Genomic DNA, 15,703 nt, shown 5'->3' with positions numbered 1-15,703 from the left:
ATGTAGTGTATTGGACGACGTCTATTGTTTTATCGAATACTTGACGATATGTGATGAGTGATGTGTGTTGGTGTGTTGTGTAGTGGTGTGCGCGGTGTGTGGTGTGTGATGTGGTGGTGTGTGATGTGTGGTGGTGTGCAATGTGTGGTGGTGTGTGATGTGTGGTGGTGTGTGATGTGTGGTGGTGTGTGGTGGTGTGTGATGTGTGGTGGTGTGTGATGTGTGGTGGTGTGTGATGTGGTGGTGTGTGATGTGTGGTGGTGTGTGATGTGTGGTGGTGTGTGATGTGTGGTGGTGTGCAATGTGTGGTGGTGTGTGATGTGTGGTGGTGTGTGATGTGTGGTGGTGTGTGATGTGTGGTGGTGTGTGATGTGTGGTGGTGTGTGATGTGTGGTGGTGTGCAATGTGTGGTGGTGTGTGATGTGTGGTGGTGTGTGATGTGTGGTGGTGTGTGATGTGTGGTGGTGTGTGATGTGGTGGTGTGTGATGTGTGGTGGTGTGTGATGTGTGGTGGTGTGTGATGTGGTGGTGTGTGATGTGTGGTGGTGTGTGATGGTGTGTGATGTATGGTGGTGTGCAATGTGTGGTGGTGTGTGATGTGTGGTGGTGTGTGATGGTGTGTGATGTATGGTGGTGTGTGATGTGGTGGTGTGTGATGTATGGTGGTGTGTGATGTGGTGGTGTGTGATGTGTGGTGGTGTGTGATGGTGTGTGATGTATGGTGGTGTGCAATGTGTGGTGGTGTGTGATGTGTGGTGGTGTGTGATGTGGTGGTGTGTGATGTGGTGGTGTGTGATGGTGTGTGATGTATGGTGGTGTGTGATGTGGTGGTGTGTGATGTGGTGGTGTGTGGTATGTGGTGGTGTGGTGGTGTGTGATGTGTGGTGGTGTGTGATGTGTGGTGTGTGTGATGTGTGTGTGTGATGTGTGTGAGGTGTGATGTGAGGTGCGAGGTGTGATGATGTGTGTGATGTGTGGTGTGTGATGTTGTGTGAGGTGTGTGGTGTGGTGATGTGTGTGATGCGTGTGATGCGTGATGTGTGGTGTTGTGTGGTGTGTGGTGTGATGATGTGTGGTGTGTGAGGTGTGATGTGAGGTGCGAGGTGTGATGATGTGTGTGATGTGTGGTGTGTGATGTTGTGTGAGGTGTGTGGTGTGGTGATGTGTGTGATGCGTGTGATGCGTGATGTGTGGTGTTGTGTGGTGTGTGAGGTGTGTGGTGTGATGTGTGGTGATGTGTGGTGTGTGAGGTGTGTGGTGTGATGTGTGGTGATGTGTGTGGTGTACCTTTACAGAGGCACACAGCAGATCTGTGATGTGGCGGGGTGATGAGGCTGAGTCTAGCCGTGCTGTAGGTGGTCAGGAAGTTCTGGTCCAGGGTGACCACCTCACTACAGAGCATGGCAGGACAATCCAAGCCTGCACATAGCTTCCTGAACACCCTGACCACGCGGAGGCCTGTAAGCTCCTGGATTGCACCCACAGAGGCATTGAGCTTACGAAGGAGGATCCCGTCCTTGGTAGTGGTCAGGGGGCTACCGGGAGGTGACCGCTCCAGAGCCAGCAGGACATCCAGGCTACCAGGGGGCTCACAGGGCTGCAGACTGACCAGCTGGACATCACTCCTCTTGATCCCTGCCACCAGGCGCAGTGCCCTCAGGAAGCCCCTCCAGTGCTCCCCTACGAACTCCTCGGGGCCCACCCCAGCCAGACGGACGGCCACGGAGCTCTCCAGCATGCGCTTGGTCACCTGGTGGACGTGCACACTGACACCGGTTGCCGTGGTGAAGCGTCCGTCAGTAACAGTGACGTTGAGCAGGTAATGGCCCAGCTTGAGGACGTGACCCGGCCGGGTCACCAGACGGCCATCTGAGGGGGACAGGGAGAACAGTAGTGTATTGGCTAAATTGGGCTGGAGGTTGTAGGTCAGGGAGTCATAGAGGTCCTGGTCAGTGGCTCGGATCTGACCCAGCACCCCGCCCGGATAGGCCTCTCCTGGGGTGGAGATGAGTACCTCCAGGGGGAGGATAGCAGGGGGGTGGAGGCTCTCTTGGATCACCCTGATATTGATCACTGTGGAGGCCAGGATTGGTGGTCTGCCACTGTCTAGCACCTGAGGAAACACAACAGAACCACAGCCATTACATCATTATTACAACCTATCACTATAATCACTACCCAGTGCTTGAATTCCTCACTTCAGGTTAAAAGGATAAAATAACAGGCTTGCAAGTGCCATTGATGACCAGAGGGGGGAGTTGGTGGACTTTGAGTCACTGCTGCTTCTGGGATCAAAGGCCAGAAACTCTGGGATTAAAGGAGAAAAGCAATACTGGAATGAGGGAAATCTGTACAAACTCTGGGATTAAAGGAGAGAATCAATACTGAAATTTGGGCAATCTGTACAAACTCTGTTATGATCACAGAAGTTTACAACCATTCCTGTGTTTGCAGTGAACCTACTGGTGCTCCCTGATAGACAGCAGGTGTACTACCCTTCCACTATTCCCTGGGTGCCGATTAAGCGGATGTCGATTAAGGCAGCCCCCTGCAACTCTCTGATTCAGAGGGGTTGGGTTAAATGCGGAAGACACATTTCAGTTGAACGCATTGAGTTGTACAGCTGACTAGGTATCCCCCTTTCCCTTTCAACCATTCCTGTGTTTCTAGTGAACCTACTGGTGCTCCCTGATACATACAGCAGGTATACGCCCCTTCAACCATTCCTGTGTTTCCAGTGAACCTACTGGTGCTCCCTGATACATACAGCAGGTATACGCCCCTTCAACCATTCCTGTGTTTCCAGTGAACCTACTGGTGCTCCCTGATACATACAGCAGGTATACGCCCCTTCAACCATTCCTGTGTTTCCAGTGAACCTACTGGTGCTCCCTGATACAGACAGCAGGTATACGACCCTTCAACCATTCCTGTGTTTCCAGTGAACCTACTGGTGCTCCCTGATACAGACAGCAGGTATACGACCCTTCAACCATTCCTGTGTTTCTAGTGAACCTACTGGTGCTCCCTGATACAGACAGCAGGTATACGACCCTTCAACCATCCCTGTGTTTCCGGTGAACCTACTGGTGCTCCCTGATACAGACAGCAGGTATACGACCCTTCAACCATTCCTGTGTTTCCGGTGAACCTACTGGTGCTCCCTGATACAGACAGCAGGTATACGACCCTTCAACCATTCCTGTGTTTCCGGTGAACCTACTGGTGCTCCCTGATACATACAGCAGGTATACGACCCTTCAACCATTCCTGTGTTTCCGGTGAACCTACTGGTGCTCCCTGATACAGACAGCAGGTATACGACCCTTCAACCATTCCTGTGTTTCCGGTGAACCTACTGGTGCTCCCTGATACAGACAGCAGGTATACGACCCTTCAACCATTCCTGTGTTTCCGGTGAACCTACTGGTGCTCCCTGATACATACAGCAGGTATACGACCCTTCAACCATTCCTGTGTTTCCGGTGAACCTACTGGTGCTCCCTGATACAGACAGCAGGTATACGACCCTTCAACCATTCCTGTGTTTCCGGTGAACCTACGGGTGCTCCCTGATACATACAGCAGGTATACGACCCTTCAACCATTCCTGTGTTTCCGGTGAACTTACTGGTGCTCCCTGATACAGACAGCAGGTATACGACCCTTCAACCATTCCTGTGTTTCTGGTGAACCTACTGGTGCTCCCTGATACAGACAGCAGGCATACAACCCTTCAACCATTCCTGTGTTTTCAGTGAACATGGATAGCCATTTGATTAGCTGTTCAGGAGTCTTATGGCTTGGGGGTAGAAGCTGTTAAGAAGCCTTTTGTAAGTCGCTCTGGATAAGAGCGTCTGCTAAATGACTTAAATGTAAATGTTAAATGTAGACTCGGTGCTCCGGTACCACTTGCCGTGCGGTAGCAGAGAGAACAGTCTATGACTAGGGTGTATTTGACCATTTGTAGGGCCTTCCTCAGACACCACATGGTATAGAGGTCCTGGATGGCAGGAAGCTTGGCCCCAGTGATGTACTGGGCCGTACGCACTACCCTCTGTAGTGCCTTGCGGTTGGAGGCCGAGCAATTGCCATACCAGGCAGGGATGCAGTCAGGATGCTCTCAATGGTGCAGCTGTATAACTCTGAGGATCTGAGGACCCATACCAAATCTTTTCAGTCTCCTGAGGGGGGAAGAGGCTTTGTCGTGCCCTCTTCACCACTGTCTTGGTGTGTTTTGACCATGATAGTTTGTTGGTGATGTGGACACCAAGGCACTTGCGGCCCTCAACCTGTTCCACTACAGCCCTGTCGATGAGAATGGGGGCATGTGCTCGGTCCTCCTTTAGCTGTAGTCCACAATCATCTCCTTTGTCTTGATCACGTTGAGGGAGAGGTTGTTGTCCTGTAGCTGACCTCCTCCCTATAGGCTGTCTCATCGTTGTCGGTGGGCACAGGGACTATGATGGTCTACTTCAAACATGTAGGTATTACAGACTCAGTCAGGGACATGTTGAAAATGTCAGTGAAGACACTTGCCAGTTGGTCAGCGCATGCTTGGAGTACACATCCTGGAAATCCACCTGGCCCTGCGGCCTTGTGAATGTTGACCTGTTTAAAGGTCTTACTCATGTAGGCTTTGGAGAGCGTGATCACACAGTCATCCGGAACAGCTGATGCTCTCATGCATGTTTCAGTGTTACTTGCTTCGAAGCGATCATAAAAGTAATTTAGCTCGTCTGGTAGGCTCATCTCACTAGGCAGGAGAATAGAATTACGGTAAGATTTGCCAAATGGAGGGCGAGGGAGAGCTTTGTACGCTTCTCTGTATGTGGAGTAAAGGTGGTCTCAAGTTTTTTCCCCTCTGGTTGCACATTTAACATGCTGGTAGAAATTGTATTTTATTTCACCTTTATTTAACCAGGTAGGCTAGTTGAGAACAAGTTCTCATTTGCAACTGCGACCTTGCCGAGGTAAATGAGGTAAAACTGATTTATGTTTCCCTGCATTAAAGTCCCCGGCCACTAGGAGTACCTCCTCTGGATGAGCGTTTCCCTGTTTGCTTATGGCCGTGTCCAGTGAACCTACTGGTGCTCCCTGATACAGACAGCAGATATACATCAATGGTTGATCTATTACTAATCATTTACTGTATCAAGAACAAAACACATATCAGAAAAATGTAATACTACTGTTAGCCTAATTAGCATTTTGTGAATGTAGTCCAACCTGAGCATGTAGTATGTAGTGGTCCTTTACTGTGTGGTCCAGCAGTGTGGTGGTTCTGAGGGTTCCCTGGGGGTCTATTAGGAAGGAGCCTCCCTCATCTCCCCCAAGGATGGTGAAGGAGAATGGGGGGCCGTTGTGGGAGGCATCCCTATCTGTTACAGTCAGCTTGAGAACACTGCTCCCTACTGGGACACTCTCCTGGGATAGAGAGTGGGGAAGGAAGGAAAGAAAGAGGGAGGGAGAGGGAGGGAGAGAGACAGAGAGAGGGGGAGAGAGAGAGAGAGGGAGAGATTCCATATCCATGCCTTTCCATGTTGATTCAGGAGCTACAGAGGCTTAATGAAGCTCCCTCATTTATCCTTTCTCTTCTCAGCTATACATCCTGTATCTGTACCTCACACTATTCCTTACACTCATCTGCTTCAAGTGCAACTCTATGGCACCCAATAACGTTTCTGAGGCGTCTTAACTTCAGTTAACTTGCACCCTCCAGCTAAACCTCACTTCATTTAAGAAGTGTAGTCAGTGTTGTCAGATTTAAATCTCTCTCTCATCTCTCCATGGCATGTCTACCTCGGACCTGTCTGTCTTACCTGGATGACAAGGCTGTAGTCAGCCTCAGAGAACACGGGCGCATTATCATTCACATCCGACACGTCAATGTTGACCAGGGCACTGCTGGATCTGGATGGACTCCCACTGTCTGATGCTAGTACCGTCAGAGTGTACGCAGGCACCTAGTTTAACACAGAGTAAAGGGGTGGGGAAAAAATCTACTCTAGACTTTGTGAGCAATTAAAAACAATTGAGGCTTGTAACATTGCCAATACTTGTCTGCTTCAAACTGTGATAATTGGAGTGTTAATTGTGTTCTGTTGAATGAGAGGAACATGGGAAGAACGTGGAAAGTTAGTTAGCTACCTTTTCTCGGTCTAACGGGCAAACAACCTTCACCTCACCGCTGACGGCGTCTATGGTGAAGGGCCCGGCTTGGTTGCCCTTGACGATTGAAAAGTGGATGTGATTGTTGGAGGGACCATCAATGTCATCAGCCATCACCTTAACAACAAAGAACAGAGTGCATGAATGGACATGTTAACACTAGTAACAATAGTGCATCAGACGTTTTCTAGTAAAATGACACTGCAGGATTTCCCTTTCTTTCTACAGAGCATTTGAGTTCAAATCAAAGCTTGAAAATGTTTCATTTATAGTGATTGGGGTTTTAATGCCACTGGACACTCACCGTCAACATGGTCAGGCCCATGTCGGTATCTTCACTGATCACAGCAGAGTACACCTCTTGGCTGAAGACAGGAGAGTTGTCATTGACATCTGTCAAGTAGATGGTTACCGTGGCAATGTCACCTTGGCTCGTCCTGCCTTTGTCCGAGGCCTGTACTGTCAAATAGTGCTCATGGGACGTTTCATAATCCAGAGCCTTGGTCACAAATATGTCACCTGTAGACACACATACATACGCTCAGTAAAGGGACACTAGACTCACATGACTAGGACAGCCTTTTCAATGGTAATCCTCATTTCATGTCATAAACAATAAAGTTGACATTTATAGTATAGCTACCGGTGTGTGAGTCCATGCTGAACATCCCATGCTCGTTGCCGTTGACGATGGAGTAGGTGATGTCAGCGGTGGCCTTGGGGTCTCCGCTAGCAGCAAACACCCTGACCACCTGGGTCCCCAAGGTGATGTCCTCTGACACCGTGACGCCATAGTCCCTGTTTTGGAAGGCCGGAGGTCTGTCGTTGACGCTGAGCACAGAGACCAGCACGGAGCAGACAGAGGACAGTCTTCTGGGTGAACCCTGGTCTGTGGCCCGGACACGCAACGTGTACCCAGCCTGGGTCCTCACCACGGGTCGCTCCACACGGACCAGCCCTGAATGCTGCTGGATGGAGAACCGGCCATCGGCTGAGTCCTCAAAGGAATACAGGATCCTGCTGTTGTTTCCTAGAGAGAGGGAGAGGGACAGAGAGTTAATAAACGCACAGCCATCTCCACTCTATCCTACATGAACAATCCAGATGAAATGGGAGGTCAATTTGACCCGAGCTTGCCCAGCCCAAGCATATCCATTATACTATATCTGACCACAGTCATTTGTTAAGATAACTGCACGACAGCTGAGTGAATTGGGGCCAAATCTCTCCATGATCTCAATGACCTCCAGTCATCAGATGACAAGGCATTTCATTAACTGATCCTGAACGATGCGCGTTATTGAGGCCAGGGAGAGTGAGTCTGTCTGTGATGACATGGACATCCTCTGGGCAGGTCTGTGTTTAGGTCTGTGATTAGTGTAGACAATAGGGTTGTTTACGATAGAGGCCCAGCTGGGGCACGACATGACTGCCTCACAACAACAGGCCCTGATGAATACAGCCAGGCAGGCATCACAAATTAAACCCAACTCCCGCCATTTATGATGCAACCAAAGAAAGAGAGGAGTATGCTGCATAACTCAACTCTTATCACAGATTAAAGTCTGTCTGGCTCTCCATCACAGCAGGCACCAGTGGAGATACAGAAAGTCCAAGGTAGGAGTCCATGGAGAAATATCCCGGCCAAATACAAATGGCTCCAAGGAAAGCAAAACTTTCTCAATATGAAGTGCTGAAAAGCACCAGTAAGAGGTCAATTAGAGGTATATTGGAACAAACAGCTACAATTTGTTGTAAAATCCACACAACAACACTGTTGTTGCACAACTACATCATCATACAGTAAACTCTTTCTGCTGGGAACAGAACCAAAGGTTGCATCCCAAATGGCATCCTTCCTATTCCCTACAACATAATACACTACTTTTGACCAGACCCTTATGGGCCCTGGTCAAAAGTAGGGAACTAAATAGGGAATAAATAGAGTGTCATATCCAGCGTGACTAAATTAGTGCATTCATCTTAAGATAGCTAGGTGAGAGAACCACATTTCACAGTCATAGTAAGTACATTTTCCCTCAAAGTAGTATGCAGCAAAGTAGATGCACTTGTAATTTCATACTAGCAAGTGTTTTAAAATATATACTGTATATATACATATATATATTGACCATGTGTGGGTGTGTTTTCACCTTGGTTAGGGCTGTTGACTGAAGCAAACTACCTAATGTATAGTGGATACCATCGCGTTATACTCATATTGCTGAGGACCAATGGACAAAAGCACTGTCCGTATCAATCACTCACTGCATTAAGTCCATATAGAGGAAGTCTTTCATTCTTTTGTTGTTGTTTTCCTTGGTTGGAGAGGAAATATTATTTACACAGCTTGCCGGTGTTTAATCGGATTTCGAGGACTATTTGGGCTTGACTGTTAACTGTTAAGAGGAAAGGACTACTGTCAATAACAGACTAAATAACATTGTCAGCTTATCATCAAAGCAATCTTTTTCCAGTTGAATAATTCCATCAGCCTGGGCCGTGTTCATTTGTGTTTCTATGTGTGTGTGTCTTCCGTTAATACCAGGATAAAGCACAGACCTCATTCTCTGTCTTACTACATAATTGATTACTTGCAACAAAGAGCAACCAGCGCTCGCTTATGACTTTGGAAACTTCTGCAAGACTTACTTCAAAAGGTATACCACACCAACCATTTATTTTGAATGTGAATTAGGACTTTTCTCAAGGCTCTTTATTCATTACATCAGCATATCTATTCCATTTGATCCGTAAATCGTGATATTGCCGCGCATTTATGAAATGAGCTCTGTCTAATAACAGGATATATCTTCTGAATACTTTTTGGTAAGTTAATGCCTCTTACCTGCATCCAGATCAGTGGCCTGTAGCCGTGCCACATACGTGTTTATCTCAGTGTTCTCAAAGACCGTGACAGGGTAGGGGTCAGCTGTGAACTCAGGAGCGTTATCGTTGACATCTCCCACTGTTATCACCACATTAGCCTGGCAGTAACGCTGTCCTCCGTCATTCGCTTGTACCAGTAGACTGTACACATCCCTCTCCTCGCGGTCCAACGGCAACAGGGTTCTCAGCCGGCCTTCAGAAAACACACAGCACAGACAACTACGTCTTAGGTTCTACAGGCTCCACTCCTAAAACATTTACTGGTAACATTTGGTGAACAATTTTCACCAAACATGATGATTATATGTTTGATTGATGTACAGTACCTGTGTCTGATTCAATGCTAAAGTAATCAGCCCCATCTCCAGAGAGAGTGTATGAGATCTGAGCGTTGGATTGGATGTCTGCATCAATGGCAGAGACTTGCAGGACCAGCCTCCCTTCAGGAGAGTTCTCAGGGACTGTCTGGGCATAGAGAGCCTGTAGAGGAGTCATGGATGTTACATGAGGTAAACAACTCTGTAAGAAACTCAACAAAATACATAGAAACTTTTGGACTTCATATTACATAGAAACTTCGTAGGGTCATTTTGTTTAAAAGTACTTTCACTCTGTTACAGTATGTTCTCTAAGTGCCTTTGTACTGCCCAACCCTTACCCTCTCACAGACAGGACTGTTGTCGTTTTGTACTGCCCAACCCTTACCCTCTCAGACAGGACTGTTGTCATTTTGCACTGCCCAACCCTTACCCTCTCACAGACAGGACTGTTGTCATTTGCATCGAGGACACTGATCTCCACAGTGGCTGTGGTCACAGACGTTCCATCGGAAGCAGTGACGTTCAGGAGGTAACTGTCCCTCTCTTCCCTGTCCAGAGCTCTCCTTACCACCACCCTCCACTCCCCCTGAGAGTGCTCCAGGTCAAACTGAGCCCGTGGATCACCTCCTGGGAGAGGCAAAATACATTTAACATTCAGGGTAACAAACAATTTTGCTAAATTATCCAAAGCAACTGAAACAACCCTATAACATTCTGTAATTCAAAGACAATCTGTTTACTCAAGCCAGCTAGAGTACCTGTGATGAAACAGCAGATTGGCTTGTTGAGGTCTTCAGAGTCTCTGTCGGTGGTCCTCAGGACTGTTATGGCCCTGCTAGGAACGGGGATGTCCTCACTGACGCTGGCCCTGAACACCTCTGCCGTGAAGTGCATAGGATTGTCATTGACGTCTACCACCGTCACCTCCACTGTGGCAGTGGTATTCAGCCTCCCGTCATGCCCTCTGTCTGTAGCCAGTACTGCTACTGAGTACCGCTCCTGCTGCTCCCGGTCCAGCTCCTTCAGGGTTGTGACCCACCCTGACTCTTCATCCACAGCAAACATCCCCAGGACATCTACAGAGTTTTGATACTGGTCCAGACTGTAGGTAACCTGGCCGTTCACTCCTGAGTCTAGATCAGTAGCTTTCACCTGAATCACTGAGGTCCCTTTAGGTAGGTTCTCAACAACAAATGATCTGTAAGAGTCCGATTCAAACTGTGGACTGTTATCGTTGACGTCCTGTACCTGAATATGGAGTTGGGCAGTAGTAATCACATCAATGTCCTCTAGGTCGCCCTGTGCCTGCAGAGTCAGTAGGTACCATTTAGTGGTTTCAAAGTCAAGACGTTTGGCTAGTTTGAGCTTCCCTGTGTCTGTGTTGACAACGAAGACTTGGTCTTGGTTGCTCTCAGGGGTGCTGCCTTTAACAAGGTTGTATACCAAAAGCTGCTCACTCTCTTGGATGACATCAATCTCAGAACCTATAGGAAGACTCTCACTGACTGACCATCTCTTCTGTAACTCAACTAGTTTTGGCACGGTCACCTCCTTGGGCAGTAGTCTGATATATACTGGCACCAAAGTTTTTTTCGGTGGATCTCCAGCGTCTTTAGCACTCACATAAAAGGAAAAGAGGTCATTTTTATAGGCTGTAAAATTATTTTTGGCAATTATATCACCATTGAGAGGATGTATGTCAAAACCTGCCACCTCAGATTGTACAGTGTAAGTGATGTCAGCATTGCTGCCTTCATCTGCGTCCACAGCAGTAACTCTGACTATGACAGTTCCTTCAGAGACATCCCTGGGAATATTGGCTTTGTATTCTGCTGCCCTGAACTGAGGAGCGTTATCGTTAACATCAGTCAGGATCACGTTGACAGAGGTGAAGCCTAGCTTTCCCCCTCCATCTTTAGCCATCAGACTAATAGAGATTAGGTTACTGATTACATTTTCTCTGTCTAAGCTTTCCACAGTAAATATATCCCCATTTTCATTGATAGTGAATTTGTCCTTTGCGACGTCATTCACTATGTAATATGTCACCTTGCCATACACTCCAAGATCTTTATCGGTAGCTGTGACTTGAGTGACCAACGTGCCAACAGGTGAGTTCTCCAACAGCTCTACAACAGAGTCAGTGTGGGAGAAAGAGGGGCTGTGGAGGTTAGAAGTGACCACTGTGACCTGTACATTACATACACTACTATAAAGCCCATCAGACACAGACACACTGAGGTTATAGAGTGTCTCCCTGTTCAGCTTGCGGTATTTCGATATGACAATCTCTCCACTCCTTCCGTCTATGGTGAAGCTGGAGTCCTCATTGCCAGAGAGTAGGGAGTACTCCAGGCGGTCAGTGTCTGACAGGTCAGCATCAGAGGTCCTCACACAGGCTACAAAATGACCCCTTTGGGCCAGCTGGCTGACCATAGCCTTATACAGATGTTGTGTGAAGACTGGTGGGTTGTCATTGATGTCTGTCACTGAGATGATGACCTGGACCTCACTGGATTGGGCAGGGACACCCCCATCCACAGCTCTGACCACCAACCTATGTTGTGGTCCCACCTCAAAGTCTAACAGGCCAGAGGTCATGATCACCCCACTCTCTTGGTCAATGGTGAAGTATTCTGAGCCACCCCCCTCCTCCACTAACTGGTAAAACAGCACTTTGTTGTTGCCCGAGTCTGAGTCTGTAGCAGACACCTGTAACACTGACGAGTCAATCTCAGCCAACTCAGACACACTAGCCTCATATAACCTCTCTTTGAAAGTCGGTGCATTATCATTGACGTCCTCCAAGATAATGTCAAGGAACACTTCAGAGTGAGCCCCTGTAAGTGAGTCTGAGGCTCGGATACTAAGTCTGTATGCTGGGTGGGTCTCGTAGTCCAACGGCTGTACAACATGGAAGACGCCAGTGATGAAACTAATGGAGAACTGACCTAAAGGGTCTCCCTTTGATATGCTATAGACAGTCCTTGGTCCCTCTGAAGCATTGGCCTGGATCTTCACAATGGAGGTGTCTAATGGAACATCCTCTGGTATAACTATGTCATAGGATGATTTTTCAAACACAGGTACGGCTTTGCTCACCACTGTCACAGCCACCTCCACTGTTGCCGAGAGAGATGGGTCCCCTCTGTCTTTAGCGATGACGCTGATTGCAAACTTAGTGTCAACGTCTTTTGGGTGAACGGTCCCTTTGAGTGAGATTTCCCCTGAGGGGCTGATCTGAAAATATCCCCAGTCTTCTTTCAGCTGGTATTTGATCTCAGCATTCCTACCAATGTCTTTATCCACAGTGGTTATCTGCCTGACAACCTGACCCACTGCTGAATCTAACTGCACCAGGGCTGAGTAGGGGAGTCCCACGAACACAGGCTCATTGTCATTTACATCTTCAATGGTCACCACCACAAGAGCATGAGCCACCCCTGAGGATCTGTGTTCCTTCGTCACCTCCACAACGATCTCAAATGTATCCTGTTCCTCTCGATCGAAAGGTACTCCAGTCGTAAACAGCACACCAGAGGTGTGTCCAATTTCAAACCTCCCCTGTGGGTTCAGGATGGTGTAAAACAGAGGTTCGTTTAACCTTTTTCTCGCAGCAGTCACCACAGCCAGAGTTTTCCTCTCAGATGAGTTCTCTGGTAGAGAGACAGTATACAGGTCCTTGGCAAACGCCAGATCTTTGTTCTGATTCTCTCTTATGTTAATTTTGACCATGGCAGTCTTGGTGAACTTCCCATCAGACACTCCGACTGTCAACTCGTACCCATTTCGCAACTGGGCTGGATTCAAAACAGAAATAACGCCTGACCTGGGATCAATCATGAATTGACCTCCTATGTTTCCATCTGAGATAGAGAACAGTAGTTTGGAACCAGCTCCTGAATCCAGATCAGTGGCGTTTATAGAAATCACCTTCACTCCACTGTAGGTTGGCACTATGACAGACGTCTCAAACATGTCTTGGCTGAATGTTGGGGGGCAATCATTGACATCAGTGATCTGGATGGTGACATAGGCTATGATCTCAGAGAAAAGTTGTGGCTTTCCATTGTCATGGACCTGCACAGTGAAGTTGAACTCTGACCTCTGCTCATAATCCAGGCCAGTGACAGTGCGAATGGCTCCGGTGCTGGAGTCAATGGCGAAGTATTCAAGGGCATAGGGCTCTACAATCTGGTAGACCAGCCTGCCATTCAGATCACTGTCAGCATCAGTGGCTTGGATAACCAGAGGAGACCTTCCATTGGTTAGCACCACACTGTTAACAGGGGCGGACTCACTGACAACTCCTCTGAACTCTGTCTGTGTGAACACTGGACTGTTGTCATTCTCATCTCTGAGGTGAATAAGGACTGTAACATAATTCACCATCTCTGCCATGTTGGTGGCCTGCACTGTCAGTCTATATGAAGACACACTCTCATAGTCCAACAGCCTCTGAGTGACAACAACCCCAGAGGTTGGATTGATATCGAAGGCGTTATTGACATTTCCCTCTCTGATCTGGTAGAGGACAGAAGAGTGACTGGAGGCAGAGACCAGAGTAACTAAGCTCCCTACAGGGGCTGTCTCACTGATAACAGCTGAGATCTCCTCCTCAGGGAACCTGGGCCTGGCGTTATCTGGCACAGTGACAGCTATACGTACTGTTGTCACCGCACTCAGTGGAGGCGCTCCTCTGTCTGACGCCTTTACAGCCAGCTCAAACTGACTCTTGTCATCACGATCTAGCTCCTTAGCCACTGTAATGGTCCCCAGGACTAGGTCGATAGCAAACGAGTTGTCCTCGTTCCCTGTGAAGGGAAAACACCAAAATAGAGTAAAAAGCAAAGATATTAGTAACAGCATGGATTGTTATTCTACAGTCTGGTGTACTGTAGTTATTCATTAATAGTCAAAGACTAAAAAGTCATGGTACACAGAGAGTCATGGTTTCAACAGTGTGGTAGGAACAGTACTGTACCTGACTCTATGATGTAGTTGATCTCTGCATTGCTTCCTCGGTCTCGGTCCTGAGCAGTAACTTGAAGTACAGCCGATCCCACAGCAGCTGACTCAAACACCTGGCCTGAGTACCGGGGGCTGGTGAACCAGGGGGTGTTATCATTGGTGTCCTCCACGTTAACTATCACTCTGACCAGGTTACGCTTTACAGGCACACAATCATCACACACCTGGAAAACACATGGATCACAGTACTCATATAAGACATTATATCACACATGGGTAGGTGCTACACTGTACCAGTTATTCCTACAGGCCTGTTTCTCAAACAAAACATCAACCAAGACATCCACACAGTGACACAGAAAGGCCTGTTTATCCGCTTGATTTGAAAGTTTTGTTTGTCGGCCTGATTTGATCTGATTTGAAAGGCTTGTTTGTCATCTTGATTTGATCTGATTTGAAAGGCTTGTTTATCAGCTTGATTTGCGTGTTATGAGTGATACATGACTCATTGTGCGTTCCAAATAATAGCACCCTCCTCCCTATATAGTGCACTACTTTTGTGGGCCGTGGTCAAAAGTAGTGCACTATAAAGGGAATAGGGTGCCATCTGGGACACAGACAAATTAAATACCTAGTTTTGTCTTACGATGACAGTGAGGGTGTGGCGGTAGAGCCCTCATGCAGTCTTACCATGACAGTGAGGGAGTGGCGGTAGATCCCTCATGTCGTCTTACCATGACAGTGAGGGCGTGGCGGTAGAGCCCTCATGTTGTCTTACCATGACAGTGAGGGCGTGGTGGTAGAGCCCTCATGTCGTCTTACCATGACAGTGAGGGCGTGGCGGTAGATCCCTCATGTCGTCTTACCATGACAGTGAGTGTGTGGCGGTAGATCCCTCATGTTGTCTTACCATGACAGTGAGTGTGTGACGGTAGATCCCTCATGTCGTCTTACCATGACAGTGAGGGTGTGTTTGTTCATGACCTCGTGGTCCAGTGGTTCTGTGGTGTAGAGCTGTCCCGTCCCAGGGTCCAGCCTGAACCTCCTCTGGCTGAAGAGATCAGTGCTGCTCAGCAGAGTGAAGGTTAGCTTGTTCCTCTGGTCTCTGTCTGTGGCACTGAGCTGCAGAATGCCTGTTTCTGGTGCTGTGTCCTCTGGGATGCTCACCTCATACTGGGGCTGAGAGAACTGGGGCTGGTGGTTGTTGGTGTCAATCACTTTGATGAACACCTAGGTAAATGAAGACTGTGTATTTGTTGCACCAATTTCCAACATACTGCAAATTGAAAAGAGGCTGTTTGTTTCAAAATGCATTTAGTTACAACAGTATGCAAATGAAAATAACAGTATGC

At 47.9% G+C, this 15,703-nt stretch overlaps 1 protein-coding gene across 1 annotated transcript in view; it reads right to left on the bottom strand.

Moving 5' to 3' along the window:
• The window catches only part of LOC115129252 (protocadherin Fat 1-like), a 45,885-nt gene that overhangs the window by 14,852 nt on the left and 15,330 nt on the right, over positions 1-15,703 (bottom strand). The window contains exons 9-20 of the mRNA XM_029659398.2: positions 15,306-15,581; positions 14,365-14,575; positions 10,139-14,194; positions 9,811-10,007; positions 9,387-9,540; positions 9,020-9,253; positions 6,815-7,201; positions 6,476-6,690; positions 6,151-6,288; positions 5,823-5,966; positions 5,230-5,427; positions 1,288-2,113 (exon numbers count right to left, since the gene is read on the bottom strand). Coding sequence (XP_029515258.2) covers positions 1,288-2,113; positions 5,230-5,427; positions 5,823-5,966; positions 6,151-6,288; positions 6,476-6,690; positions 6,815-7,201; positions 9,020-9,253; positions 9,387-9,540; positions 9,811-10,007; positions 10,139-14,194; positions 14,365-14,575; positions 15,306-15,581 — 7,036 coding nt within the window. The remainder of the gene's footprint in view (positions 1-1,287; positions 2,114-5,229; positions 5,428-5,822; positions 5,967-6,150; positions 6,289-6,475; positions 6,691-6,814; positions 7,202-9,019; positions 9,254-9,386; positions 9,541-9,810; positions 10,008-10,138; positions 14,195-14,364; positions 14,576-15,305; positions 15,582-15,703) is intronic.

Source organism: Oncorhynchus nerka, linkage group LG5 (assembly GCF_034236695.1).
Source record: "Oncorhynchus nerka isolate Pitt River linkage group LG5, Oner_Uvic_2.0, whole genome shotgun sequence".
Lineage (NCBI taxonomy): Eukaryota > Metazoa > Chordata > Actinopteri > Salmoniformes > Salmonidae > Oncorhynchus > Oncorhynchus nerka.
This window is presented reverse-complemented; position numbering and strand designations above follow the sequence as displayed.